Source organism: Cryptomeria japonica, chromosome 4 (assembly GCF_030272615.1).
Source record: "Cryptomeria japonica chromosome 4, Sugi_1.0, whole genome shotgun sequence".
NCBI lineage: Eukaryota > Viridiplantae > Streptophyta > Pinopsida > Cupressales > Cupressaceae > Cryptomeria > Cryptomeria japonica.
The window spans coordinates 724134664-724149921 of NC_081408.1; the positions used below are offsets into that span (position 1 = coordinate 724134664).

General features: G+C 35.5%; 1 protein-coding gene across 3 annotated transcripts in view; it reads left to right on the forward strand.

Moving 5' to 3' along the window:
• The window catches only part of LOC131027470 (isoleucine--tRNA ligase, cytoplasmic), a 150382-nt gene that overhangs the window by 2398 nt on the left and 132726 nt on the right, over window positions 1-15258 (forward strand). For all 3 annotated transcript variants that reach the window (XM_057957549.2, XM_057957551.2, XM_057957550.2), the window contains exons 3-4: window positions 1843-1908; window positions 2057-2200. In XM_057957549.2, the coding sequence (XP_057813532.1) occupies window positions 1843-1908; window positions 2057-2200 (210 nt within the window). The remainder of the gene's footprint in view (window positions 1-1842; window positions 1909-2056; window positions 2201-15258) is intronic.

The following is a 15258-nucleotide window of genomic DNA, read 5'->3' on the forward strand; positions in this document are numbered from 1 at the left end:
TGGTCTGTTACACCAAATGGTGGGTTGTGCCATGCTAATAACAATTATTTCAACATTAGATAATTTTGTAAAATGTCCAAAATCAGTTATAATTAAGTCTTTGGGTGTGGAATCTTTCTTTATCTAAAATGAATGCAATCTAAGTTAGTTTTCGTGTAAAATAATGTTAAATGAGTATAAAGTGGGGTATTTCTAGTTTTTAGGTTATCTTGTTTGCTAGTGGATTGTTGTTTGCACACATGTTGGATGACTGAGGTATATCAAGAGCAAACACTTTTTGTTCTAGTGCTTGGATGATTTAGATATAGGGTGTTAGAATTAAGGTGCCATCTACCTTGTAAATCCTGTGACATGGTTCTAAAATCCTTGGAAAGTGTCTTAAGGCACTTAGGGTGTATTGGGAAACTATTTTGTAATATTTATTCTCACTATTGTCTGTAATACATTCATAAGGGGTGATGGGTTCCACTAGTAGTAATTAAGGTGGGTTGTGAAAACAATTATTTAATATTGTTTTCCTCACATGTGGATGCCTAGATTAAGGTGTTTAATGACTTAGAAAGTGGACAAATGAGTGACCTTTGGGCTTCTCCAAGCAGGGGCTTGGAAGAGGCAATAGGTCTCTCGGTATTCCATTATTTATTACATTTCATGTAATGTATTATTTTGCAAGATTGGGAGCCCAAGTTGGAGGGAAAGTATTGGAGCCAAAACCATTGTCCTTTTGGCTCCCGTGGAGGTAATCCAAGGGTTGTGGTTATTTGGAATGAAGAGCCTTTTTTGGACACCTTTATGGGTGGCTTTGGAGTTCTTGCCATATTATAAATACAACTCTTTGGATGTAGAAAATAATGAGGAACAATTGAATGTAGAGTTATTCTGCAGGAACAAGGATAGGTGGGAGGCACAAGGAGGTTTTTCACAGGTACATAGCTGCTGCTATGTTGGAGGTAAAGATGAGAATGGAAGTGAATGCATTGTAATCACATTTATTGCTGATAATGCTTACTTGACCTCTCTTCTTGGTGGAGTCTTTTTCCTGCAAGGGTTTCTCCACGTAAATCCTATGTTATGTGATGCTTTTATGTTGCTGATTTATGCCTCATTGCTGATATTTTATGGTTATGATATTTTTTATTTATTGCTGTTATAAGTTCACATAAGATAGGGTTATTAAGCATGATATGCAGGCTGATTCTTGGCATCACAAAGAAAGATTTGATCACGCTTTTCCATTTAACTCATCTTAATTTTCAGATTTGCATGTAAGTTTCACATTTTCATGTTGTAGTTGTCCAAGCCTTGTATCTCATCCTTTGATTGGTTTATTGGATAGAGATTGATCTTCACAATCGTGGTTATTGAACTTGTATATTTCCCAACATAGGGTTGTAGCAAGGGCAATCACTATTTGTCTTAGTGTTGACATTATAATTGTCAACTGCTAGTGCAATTCGGATTTTGAATAGTTCATAAAATGATCAAAATATTTGACCTAATTGTGATCAAAGTTGTGTGCTAGACAGTTAATTTCTTACATGAAATGTTCTTTTTAATTTTTTTAGCAGATTAAGCATAGACAATCCCGAAAGTACCTTGGTGTGTGCTAGACAGTTGGTTTCTTACATTAATGGCACCTTTAAATTTTTTTACAAAAGCATGTCAGCCATGTTGAGACGAAGTAATTATATAGGATTCATGTCATAAATGCACACTATCAATGAAGTGGTTTTAAGTAATCTTTGCAAATAAACATGATCTATTTGAGGGCTTATTCTACGTGATCCTGTTAATGTTTTTATTTCTACTATTTAAAACGGTTGACAGTATTTCTGGTAACAGGTTATGCCATACAGCACAGGTTGTAAGACCCCTCTATCAAACTTTGAAGCTGGACTCAATTACAAGGTTTTTTATCATCTTTTAATTTGTTTGATTTTAATTTTGTTTGCAATCTTCTGGTTTCTGCTTATATAGGATAAGAGTTTGTAATACATTCTTTGATACCACATGTTTCTTATTCTCTCTGAAAGAATGTATGCATATTTTTTGGTAGGACGTATCAGATCCAGCAATAATAGTTTCTTTCCCTCTAAAAGATGATATGGATGGTGGAGCTCTTTTGGCATGGACTACTACACCATGGACTCTTCCTAGTAATCTTGCTCTATGTGTCAATGCAAATTTTGACTATGCAAAGGTGTGTAAGGCACATTTCTTTAATTTCTCTCTTCTTCCTCTTTGTAAACAATGCTCATCTTTCTCTTTCTCTTTGTTGAATGTTTAGTTTTATGCATCTCATTTAAGTGCTTTGAAGTCTATATTAATAGTCTGCATATTTTTTATTTTAAGAAATGGGAGCCAAAATTTATAATCAAGCCTCTAAATTTTCATAGAATATCAATGTTGCAGTCTGTCTGCGAGGTCTGGGATGTCTTAGGCATGTAGGGACAGGAGAAACGTATCCTCCAACTTCCTTTTTTTTTGCAAAGTTAAGGTGGGATCCCCTTTTTTGTCCTCTTTGGGATGCCCTGGGATATGATGATGTCCCTTGATCATCCTAGGGATGTCAGGGTGTCCTCCATGCTGCTGTCTCTTTTTATAGTTACTAAAAATATTTCAAAACACAAGCATTCTAAAATACATATCTATCATTTGACTTTGAGTCCAAAAGTTTTAATGATGAGGACCAGTTTCGGAAATATACATTGGATAATGACTTCAATTTTTGACCTTGTTCTCGATGTGGATATACCATGCATTATGTAACATTTTGATTTCCTTTTTCAGAATTTGTCATCAGAAATCATGCTTCGTATTATGTCTATGAATATCATTATCGTAGAAGCAGATATTTGTTTTATTTCAGTTTGGGATGCCAGATTTATTTTATCTTTGAAAACCCACATTTTTTTGATAATATTGCTATCCACTATTTTAACTGGTTTTTTGACCAAAATTATGTGATATATCAGCTGACTTGATCTGATATTTTCCCAATATTATATTTTTTTTCTGCAACAGAACAGACTGGTTTTATGGGTTTCCTGAGCACTGAATGCTTTTGATATCTTTAGGATGGCCAAGGTTTTTGATGAAGAGCAGCTGAATCTGGTTATTTGTGAGCAGATTGTTGGAGCTTCAACATCAGGAACCATATTGTGTTCCTTTATGAGAATGTTTCCTGCTCTTTGTAAATTTTTTCTCGTTTTAAGGTGATATTAAGGCCTCCTCTGTTTATTCATTGCTTTTCAAGAATTCATGATTGGTAGTAGGAAGACATCTTTATTTGGAAGGGGATATGGCCATAGTTCCTTTGAATTCCTTAAACTTTTGACTGCAGATTCTGATGTATCCAGTGGAATTAAGTTTATATGACCTATGTCAGTATCCCTGCTCATCTCTTGGGAAAAGTGTTATGATGGTAGTTATATAGATTGTTCTGAGCATGATAGAAACCAGATCTCTGTTTGTGTATTTGATCTTCATTAGAAACATGGCGCCTTCTATTTATCCTATCTACCAATTTACATTGTTGAACCATAGCACAATGATTGAGTAAACTTCAACAAATGTTTTTGTACTGGCCCTTGTTTTGTAGCATTTAGCTTTGAATAATGGTATAACTCAATGCATGACTGAACTAAGTGATTGTAAGCAATCCATTTTATATTGTATACAATTACATCCAGCTAGTATAAGACAATCTAATCTATTTATCTTGTTCACGTAAAAAAGCCTGATGATCTAGTATCACTTCAATATCTAAAAAAACCCATTGGAAAAACACCAGGAACTGCAGCATATAGTTGATTCTGCTTCATAGCAGCTGGCCTCTTTGGCTCTGCCTGCTTTGTGCTACTTTTTAACTTGAAATTTGTAGTTTGTACAGTGTAATTGATTTGGAGGGTTCAAACTTTCATGTTGAACCATGTTGTAATTGCACTATGCATGTGCACTGAAATTTACGATCTCTAAAATAATGAGGAAAAAGCATATTTCAATGTTTGTGGTGTACGCTTTTGTTTACTTTCACTCTCCTACTCTCTATGCAGTTAGGATGGCTTTAAATATGAAAAACATCAATTATCTTTCTTTTTTAAAAATTTCTTTTGTTTTTTTAATATGTCTTTTGGGTTCCCAATAATATCTTTGGAAATTGAAAATATATCTGTCCTTAGGTTTGTGGGGATATTCTTGAGAAAGATATTTGCTTCTATGATCACTATCGTTGTATCAAATGGATCACAGAGTCGATGGGTTGTTAATTTATGAACTCTTTAATGTTTGAAATTTAGCTTCTTTTGGATTGTTCATGTTATTTTTAGTTATTTTAAATAAATTTATATTATAAAATTCAAATATTAATTTTTATATTGTATTTTTATTGCCATCCTCATAATTGGAAAAAGCTTTTCCAGTCCTTGAGAAACACTATAGAATACCTTGTTGCATAGCTGATCTTGTTTCACCTCGTTTTTTTGTGCACATTTCTTGTTTAGTCAAAAGGTTAAACCTTAACAATATTTTCTTTTGAATTATTTTTTCAAAATTTGTTAAATTTATAAGGGCTTGTTTGAACTTTCAATTTATCAAAACAAAGACAACCATTTGATTGTATTGCTAAAGTTAGAGGAGCCGCTTATTGTATTATAAGAGAGAATGGATGTAGCTGAAAATTGGCATGGTATAGTAATCCTTAATTAGGACATGCATTCCATTCTTAACTTGCCAACACAAATCTTAAACTAATATGGCTCATTTATGCTTACTTTCCTCTAAGATCTATGTGAGAAAATCAAATTTATCTTTAGAAGTATGATGTTGCTAGTAAAAGAAAATTCATGAGCAGGTGCATAGAATGAAATTTCATTAAGTAAATAATCAAAACAACACATGCAGGGATAATTGGCATAAGAATTTTCCCCTAGAAACCTAATGTGGGGGAAATCCAGAAGAGCGTGATTGTGCCACTTGATCTTCACTACCACCATGCAAGATTTACAAGTCAATTTCCCGAATGGAGCCTCCTAGTACACCATGGGACCTTTTGCAGCAATTTTACAATGGTCTACTAGCTTGCCTTCCTCACAAAACTTGCCTATTAACTCGATTCACCGCAACAACCAACTATTTCGACCATAGAAACAATAATCGTTTGGGGAATTAATCGGCAAAACAAAAGTATAAGATTTTTTCAAAAAATCGGGAAAAAATCGGATATACAAAAAAACATAAAAAATTGCAGAAAAACAATCAAAAACTACTTTTTTAATATATTTTAGGGTATTTCCATAGCATAGAGATATTGTAGGCAAATCAAATAGACACTTGAAAACATGAATTGCAGGAAATAGATTTTCGTTGTTTATATTCATATCACTGATTACGTTTCACAAAATATACTACACCATAAATAATATCTAGATGGTGATAGATGTCAAAATGTCAATTACAATATAGTTTGTGACTTTGAACAAAGTCAACCTGTAAACTAAGTACAAAATTCCAAAATCTCAAATGCAGGCAATGACATGCTAGAGGGCAGGAGGCCCTGATGATGAAGCTCCTGGGCAAGAGCCTGTCCTAATTCCTTCAACCCATTCAGGACGAAAGTTGGCTTGCCTCATGATATCAAAATCTTCAGACACAAGCGGACGATCAGCAACAACATAATCATCATCATCAACAACATCATCATCATCATCAGCATCATCAACAACAATCAACTCGCACTCTGGATATATCTCATCGAGGTCAATTGGCAAGCATTCCTCAATAGTTCCTGATTTTGCCCATGTAGAAATTAGTGTTTCCCTTACAAATGAAAAAACAATGAATAGTGAATACAATTCAAAAAACTGGAACTATATATTAATATTCTCACCTTGAGCTTTCCTTATCTTCAAGCGGAGGTTGTGATGAACAAATACCAAGTCATTCAGCCGTTGTTGTGATAGGCGGTTGCGTTTCTTAGAATGTATGTGTTCAAACACACTCCAATTACGCTCACAAGTTGATGAGCTACATGGTTGGCTCAAAATACACACCGCCATCCACCTTAAATTTGGTATTTCATCTCCAAAAGAAGCCCACCATGCAGCTGAAAAACACATTATATGGAGATGATATTGTAAGACTAAGAATATCTTATAATCTTAACAAACTTAGTGGTTGGCAAAATAAAGAGATTGTCAAAAGTTTATAGAGTCTACCTGGTTGAATTGTCTTTTTGCTTTGTATAGCAGCCCTAGAAGAAAGAAAGCCCTTAGCATGCTTGTACATTTCCAGCTCTATCATAGCCGCATCAAATTTTTCCAAGTCAGGAAACATTTTTTCCATGCACTTGAAGAAGCCTCGTTTGATCTCAGCATCAATTTCTAGGAAGTCAGTCTTATAGAATAACAGAGGATTGAGAAAATATCCTGCAGCATGGATAGGAGTGTGCATTTGTCCATCCCATCTCCTATCAATTATGTCCCACAACGGCATATACTTATCCTTGTTATTTTCCAGCTTACTCTTTATCACCTCCTTGGCCCTATCCATGGCCTCATACACATATCCCATGGGGGGTTTATCTCCATCCGCTAGTCTCAAGACTTTTACTAATGGCTCTGAAAATTCTACAATTTGTTCAATAGATTCCCAAAATGTGGTAGAATACATATACTCTGCCACTGCTATGCCATTTGCTTGAGTTGTGAAACCAGACTCCTTCCACTTAGCTGAAACAAACATTCGCCTCAAATTACCTTTTTGTTCACACAATGTTTGTAATGCAAGGAAATATGTTGCAAATCTTGTCACTCCTGGTTGAACTAGCTCCTTGCCTCCTGTGAAAGAGCGCATTATAGCCAAAACCCTTGTGTGATTATAAATAAATTTGGTAACCTTGTGAGCTTTCTGAAATGCTGCCTTAACCCATTCAATTTTTCCAATGTCCTCTAGGGTTAGATCAAGGCAATGTGCTGCACATGGTGTAAAAAACATGGAAGGATATTTATCTGTCAGAAGTCTCCCTGCAGCAACACAAGCAGCAGCATTGTCTGTGATAAATTGAACCACATTTTGTGGCCCTACATCCGTAACTACCACGTCATACATCTCAAACAATGCATTTGTGGATTTCATCATATTAGATGCATCCACAGATTTCAAAAAAACAGTGCCAATCTCACAAGAGACAAGGAAGTTAATGAGAGTTCGGTTCCTTCTATCTGTCCAACCATCTGACATGATGCTGCAACCAGTTCTAGCCCACTGCAATCGATGTTGTTTAACAACATCTTGAACATCCTCTACTGCATCTTTCAGCATACCAACCCTCAATGATTCACAAGATGGGGCTTGAAACCCAGGACTACAGCTGCAATAGCATCTACCATGGGTTGCCAATATGGATTTCTGGAAGCATGGAATGTTGTGTGAGAGGAGTGCCAATAATTAGCAATTGCCTTCTTTGCTTGTTCAGTGACAGTTTTCCTCCATCCTGTACTCTCCAAAGTGGTTTGTGATCCTGGTGTGGTACGAGGTTGGAAGAAAGCATTAGTGTTTCCTCCAGCTGTGTTTGGTCTACGTGCTATAGAATTATGTGTCGACCCAGATTCCCTGAAACTCCCATCTTCACCATCCTCCTCACCCAAATGGTTCGTCCTGGGATCTGCAGAACTAGAACCTAGTTCAACCCCAATTCTTGCCTTTTTGGCCTTACTCTCAGCAATCCCGTCAAGAGATTGCTTTGCCTGATACGAGACATCTGCAGGGCATGCCTTGCATATCACGGTGTTATTTCCTCGTTCTTTGGACAAATGCCATTTGAAACGATAAATTCCACCACTGATCTCTTCTAGACACCAATTGCACTTGACCTTCGTGCTACCAGGAACTGCTGTGCAATGTTTCCACGCAAAGTCTTTTTGACGTGGCATTGTGATCAAGAATGAGTTCTGCAAAAACATTTTAGTTCAGTCTTTCAACAATTTCAATTGATACTTTTAAAGATATGAGTTTTTATGACTACAATCAAATGTTATGACTTGACCAAAAAGACAATTGTGAAGGCTTTTAGACTACATAAGAGAAAGAAAGTTTCAACTGCTTATGTTTCTTGTAAGCATGAATATACCCATTTAGGTCATGTACAAGTAATTCAATTTGTTGAATCATCAATTCCTGCATTGGTGACATGTAGAAGATGACTGTTGCAGCAGTCAAGCATGAGGATTAAGCAAGTCTTCCTCAGAATGCAAGCTGGTAAGCTGTGGAAGTTCTACAGAAGATCCACAATGCATTTGAAGGGTCCTTAAGCAATTGGCTTGTAAAACTTCCAAGATGATAATGGAATCATAAACCCACTTTGCTGGTCTTTTCCCATATGTAAAAAATATCGATTTTGGCCTTATGAGTGTTGACTTCAGTAGTACATTAGTATATTGCATTTGATCAGCACATAAGTAAAAAAAGTAAAAATCAGTGTTGGTGAGTTTACACAAGAATATTTAAGTTGATTACCGATCAGTTGGTATTGGAGCAAACTTTTTCATGTGACTTGTTTAAGGCTGTTGCTAAAACATTTTGGATAAGTGTGTGTATTTATTTCATGTTTGATAGTTGACAACTTGACAAGGAAGTGCAGGCCATTTGGTGGCATAGTTACGCTCCATTTGGTGGCATAGTTAAGCTATGAGCAAAATTTTGAAGAGAGATATTTTAAAATATTGAAGATACAATTCCAATTTGACATAAAGTTTAAACTAAACTGCAAATAAAATATCATATACTAAACTAAACTGTAAATAAAATTTACAGTAAACTAAACGAAGCTAAATATACTCCTATAGTAAACAAATGGAAATATCTATTAGGAGCGACTAAGCTATAAAGTAAAGTAAAGGAACCTAAATATCTACAGTAAAGTATGACCATAATAGTGGGCAGAGACTATAATAAACATATTGAAAATAGCAAATGGAAATAAACAAAAACTTTGATTAAAAAAAAAACGTAAAAACCTGATGTTGCTCCCGTGAAATTTCTCAAAGACTTGCTCTTGCTCTCGACTTGCAGATTTCGTAGAAGACCAAAGGCACCTAAATATCTTCGACTTGCTACCCCTGTTGACTTGTATGGATTGATGTGTGCTCTCCGCAGATTTTAAAGAAAACGCGGGCAAAAATATCTTCGTTTTTTCACGCGGTTTAGGGTTGCGTTTTCCGTCGCTTTTTTTTGCCGTTTTTTCCTTCAAAATCGGGTTTTAATCACGATTTTTTGGTGATTTTCAACGAAAAAATCGTTGACTGCAGTTGACCGATTTTTTCCGATTTTTTGGGGGAAAAAATCGGGCATGTCCCCAACTCCCGATTAATCGCGTATAATCGCGATTTTTTCCAGATGCTTGTTTCACTGATTTTGACATCATCCAACTTTGGAGTGATCAATACATGATCTTAAGGGGTATATTTATCATAGAAGTAAAAATTGTGAAAAAGTAGTGATTATATTTGATTATTCGGGAAATGAGTATGGCAGAAATTTTCTCCTTGTGAAAATCACATTCCTTACATAAAATGTTGACCATGATTTTTTGGTATTTAAACTGTGGTAAATCAGAAGTAAACCCCTGCCAATGTGCCACATGATTTATTTGTGAGATTTTTTCCCTGTCTGAAACCTATGATTGGCTATTTGTACTATAGTCACATGACATATTCAGGGCAGGATTGGAAATGCGAACTCACTAGGACATTATTCAAAATGTGACTCATTTGCAGGGAGCCTAGAGGCAGGAACTCAAGACGTTTAGTAGGTAAGCAATGTTTTTTAGAGTTTTGGTTGTGTGCTATAACGTTGTGGAATTTGGCTTGACACTCGCCAATTTCATTTGCTTGGAAGTTTGTAAAACCTTTTTGAAAAATCTATTTTGTGTATATTCTGCAGTCATATTAAGGCAAGCAAAGTTTGCATTATTTATTGAATCCTTATGACAGTGGATTTTATAATTCTCAGAGTGAGATTTTAGAGCTGAAAGTAAAGAGCTGAAGATCTCCCTGAGGCGTATTGTCAAACAGATGACATGCCTTGTTTAAATATCTCCCTTCCTTTATCCTTCTTGATAGATCCTTTTTCCAAAGCTATGGGGATACAGGTTGCTGGAAACTGTTGCAAAGTTTGACTTGACACCTGCCAATAGCATTTGTTTGAAAGTTGGGAAACTGTTTTTAAAAAAATCTATTTTGTCTTGTATAAATTGTGCAATCATATTTAGTCACTACAAATTCTGCATTATATATTGAATGTGAAATTTATAAAATACCTATCATTAGTAGAACCTGGATTGCTCTGCCCACTGGTCTTTTGTGCTTTCTTTGGAGCAACTTTTGAAGCCTCGACCTTCATCTTGGCCAGTCAGATCTGCATTCTCTTAACAACTACAGCAATCCTTGTCTTCAAGTCTCTATGCTCAGCTAAACTCCAGTCAATAGGGACTAGTGGTTGTGTTAGAATGCTGGCGTGTAAATAGGATCCAATAAATCAGACTCATCATCTTTGGTTTCTTTGACATTCCAACTCAGTTGATATTCAATTATTTGTTTCAAACTCAACCTCATCCAATTACGCCTCTGGAATTTATAGTCATCCACTCAGTCAGCTCAATAATCTTCCAGGTCTGGTATGTGATGATAAGCAGGACCTAAATGGAATTTATTTTTGACAAAGTTCTTGCTATCACAGTACAGTCTGAGATGATCATAAGTTGAGGTGGTATATTTAACAAGATCTCTTTCAATATTCAAAGCGTTTGATTGGGTCTTACAAACATGATACCCTAATCCAATTGGAATTCTATTTTTTCTCCTCTCAGTACATCTTTTGTTTACTTTACATACTTGTCTACATACCTCAATTAGGACGAATTTATCTTTTGCATAATTTGGTAGCTTTTGTGGAAAACCATTGTAGCCGCTTACTCTGATGTAGGTATATATTTGGAACTGTATGAAATGGCTTCCATTGATTTACCAATTTGGTGGCCTTTGGTAAAATTCTTTGCCCTAGGTCTCCTTGCAACTCCCTCACAAGCCTCTTTCTGGATGCATTTTTCACTCTCCTGAAGTTAGAGTAGCTCTTTTGCATTTGAAAGTTTGGATAAAAATCATAGATTGGATGTTATTGTCATATTGATCGATGTGACTTAACTTGGGCCATACCTTGTACAAGCTAAGGCATAAAACAGATAAGAAGACATATAGAAGAACTTGTTGAGGGCAATATAAGTGATCATTGTGTGTAATCTGTCGCTGATTAAACTTGCCCAATCTAGATATTGTTCTCTAGCACAGATAACTTCTACGAAAAAGTACATCCATTCGTGTAGGTTGAAAGCATCTACATCCCCACGCAGTCTATGCAACAAATTGATAATTTCTGCTATTTCTCCTTTCAAGTATGATTTTTGATTGTCTTCGACAATTGAGATGTCCCATTTTAGGCACTGAGAACCACTCCCTTTAGCTATAACATTCCTATAATAGGTCTTCTTTTCATTGAAATGTGTCTGCGATATAGTGAAATTCCAATATGAATGGACTACCCTATTCAGAGGCTAGAAACAGTTATGAATCATTGCCCTGTCTAGGGTTACGAGAATGCTATTATCATTGGTTTTAATTTCTCTCATTTGAGGGTCATGCCTATTGATACATTCCATCACAAGGTTCATGCACTACACTGCTACTGGAAACGTGGTGGCATCCAACAATCCGCTCTCTACCAATCTCTGTGTAATAAGGTGTCTATCAGGGATCTTCACTCTATCCTAGAATTATTGCAAGTTAATGTGCCCTAACTTGGTATCGCTAATCTCCAACAGTGAACTTTCTAAATCTGTCAAATGTTTGCAGCCAAGGTACTTATATTTCATCTTGATCTGGGAAGAATGAATTCTCTAATTTTTGGGAAAATTTTGGCAGAACCTCCTCTCTTTTCAGCTTGATTTGGCATTTAAATTGGTGTAAACTGAAACCCTAGAACTTGGAATGAGAAAACCCTTTGATAGTTTTAAGGGAGAGTTACTTCCGGTGCAACAGTGACAACAAATAATGCTTCTAACCAGGCTGTGAACTGATTCGCCATGGGCTCCACTTTAACGTGTTGAGGACTTTGTTAATTTTATGAATAATGCCTTAAAAATGGTGATTAGCTCTGTACCTTAGGCCCGTGTCAACAGTTGGCTTCCGATTAGTTTGGGAAACCTTGTTGTCGGTCTTTGACAAAGGTTCCAGGACCATGTTTCGTTTCTGCCACAACCTTTAGTTAGGTTGAGCTAAGACATATATAATCATCTCCTTTACTCTGTTTTGCATTAGTTTTGAGTGGTACATTGGAGCTTGACAAGGTTAAAGAACTTGCTTGGAGCCTGCCCTTCAATTGGAATTTTACATCTTCTCTCGTCTTTGAGAAATGTACTTTGGAAAAAAGTCAGGTTATGAACAGTCTCCACCAAGCATTGATAGAACAATTTTTTGAAACTTTTAAAACTGGGACCCATCGTGCTCTAACTTCGTTATAAAAACCATGTCGGAGTTTGTCGGAGTTTGACACTTGTTTTGAAACCTAAAAGGAAGACGAAAGAAATTTTAGAAAAGAAAAGACCAAGTGAAGTTAAACTTGGCTAAGACTGAAAATAAGTTTGAGATGCTACGTTAGGCTTTGACAATACTTTTAGAACTAAAGGGAAAGGTCGAAAAACTTAAAAGTCTTTTAAAACAAGGCTGTTGTATATATGGCTAAGTTCTAGATGGCTTATCAGATCCCGACAAATGTTTGGAACCGCAAATAGAACTCGACAAACATAAAAACGACAAGTGTAGATAATTTTCAACGATGAAATAGATCAATTTACACATCAAAGGCATTGGAGTACTGATTTTCAAGCAGGAACAAAGAGCAAAGCTAAGGTTTTGACTATGGATGAAAACTAAGGCAACAATTACACTGGTACCAAAAGTCCAAGATTTAGGCATTTTTGCAGATATTTTTATTAAAGTAATATTGTAACGTTAGTTTATAATGGTTAATTAATTTGTTAGGATAGATTTTAGGAATATCCTTTATTTTTTAGTTGTCATTTGCTTTCTTTGTTGTCAATCTTATCCTTATTGGATAAATCAATTGTAACTCTTATCAAGGAGAGTTTTGCTCCTTTGTTAACATCAATTATCTTGGTAAGCATTCTCTATGTTATACTTTTTGTAATATGGTATTAGAACTGTAATGCCCCCTTCCTGACCAGTTGAGAGGGTGAACCATTAGCTTAGTCAGTCTAGTTCCAGCAAGCTAATGGGTAAGTGAATAAGGAACTCTGGAGGTGTTCTACTTGGCTTTGGGCATAATTTTATATTTTATGTGGTTCAGTACTTTATTTTTAAATAACATAAGGTCTTAAGTTATGTTATTTAAGTATTATAAAGGTAAGTCATTTGAGGGTTCCGTCATCATAAGTTATTTTTAAAATCGGGACTCCTAGGGGTGAGTGCCCAATCTAGGGAGTCATAAGGTGTTTTAATGAATAAATCAAAAGGAAAAAACAAAAGTTGGCATCTAACTTGGGAGACATAAGGGTTTTAATAAATTAAAAATAAAGTGATTTTTCCTCCATTTTGGATGTGGAGATTTAGGGCTAAAGGTGGTGCCCTATAAGAGGGATATTTTGAAGCTTTAACCATTCATTCAAGTTATTGGTTTTTGGAGTTTTTGGCTGCAGCTTCTGTAGAGGCTTTTTTCTGGGATAGTGAGGATGAAACCCCTTGCCAATGACATCTTCTATGCTTTTGAGAGATACAGTCTGGGAGATCTGAGGGTATTATCCTATAGGCAACATGTGGGTTCAATAAAATAATTAAATCAATTGATAACAGGGCTATTGTAGATTTGTAGAAGCTGGTTGGGCAAGTTTTGAAGGATTTGATGAGACCAAATTGGGCAGTTAGGGGCTGTAGACATCTTTCCATCATTCCGTTGGCAAATGGCACTTAGAATTGAAGGTGTGGCACCTGGATCTGGGAGTTTGCAGGTTTGATTTTATTACGGCAGTGGTTTCGAGTTAACAACTTTTTCTGGGTATGTTTGGCTGTGATATGTAAGGGTTTTTTATTAATTGGGTTGCTGTTGCATTGATGAAAATCCATTATTTTGATCAGCATCTAAATCTGGACATTTTTGTTTCTATATTGGATGTTATTTGCGTTATTTCAGAATTGGTTATTGCTGCAATTCATTATTTTTTCATGCTGATTCATCAACAAACAAAAAAAACACAACAAACCCCTTCTCCTCCTTTTGTCTAGTCTGAAAGATCACACCCAAAAAAATAACATAGTATTTTAATTTAAAAAGAATATGGCTGCATATTACAAGAACCTAAGTTTGTGAAACCTTGGGATTGGTAAATGCGTGTTTGTATTTGTGGCAGAGAATTCACCAAAGGGAAGTTGTACTATTTTGTACAACTTCATTATAGCAGAAAATCATGTTGGATTTTTGTCAAAATTGTGAATCTTTTTATTTGAAATTTTCTTGGGTTTATTTCTGTCAAATTTGCAAAATATTTTCGGTAAAAATCACTCTATTTTGTCAAAATAATCCCCATGACCGGATTTTCTAGGCCTGATGTATTTTTTTTCAGCTTTGGGGTGGTTTTTTTTTCTAAATTTTTGGCATGCGATAGGGTCTTGCAACCGGTCATGTCAATTTTTTGTGTTTTCTAGTTGGATAGACCTGGACAATGGGATTTTCTTGCAGTGATGGATTTGGATTTTTTTTTGATGATTTTTTTTACCAAATTGTGTCATTTGCAAAGCAGGTAGGGTTTTGGTTGAATTTCTAAATATTTTCATTATTTTTTATTGCATATGTTTGACAAAATCGTGGATGTGGTTTGTTGCTAGGGTTTTGAAAATATTCTCCTTATTTTAAAAAAAAATTCTTTTCATCAAGTAGCGAGTTTCTTTGTTTTCTACGATTTCATATTGTGAGAGGGATGGCTTCATTGCCTAACACCATGTTGGGAGGCATCTAAGGGTTCACTTGAAAAAATTACAACACCTAGAAACCATGGATGATCACAATCCTCAAGTAAAGACGTCTTGAGAAGATTGCCCTTGATACTGAAAGTGTAATCATGAAGTTGTTATGCTCATTAAGTTATTTGTAACGAATGAGATTCTTTCAGGGTTTCCATTAGGCAAAACCTCTATT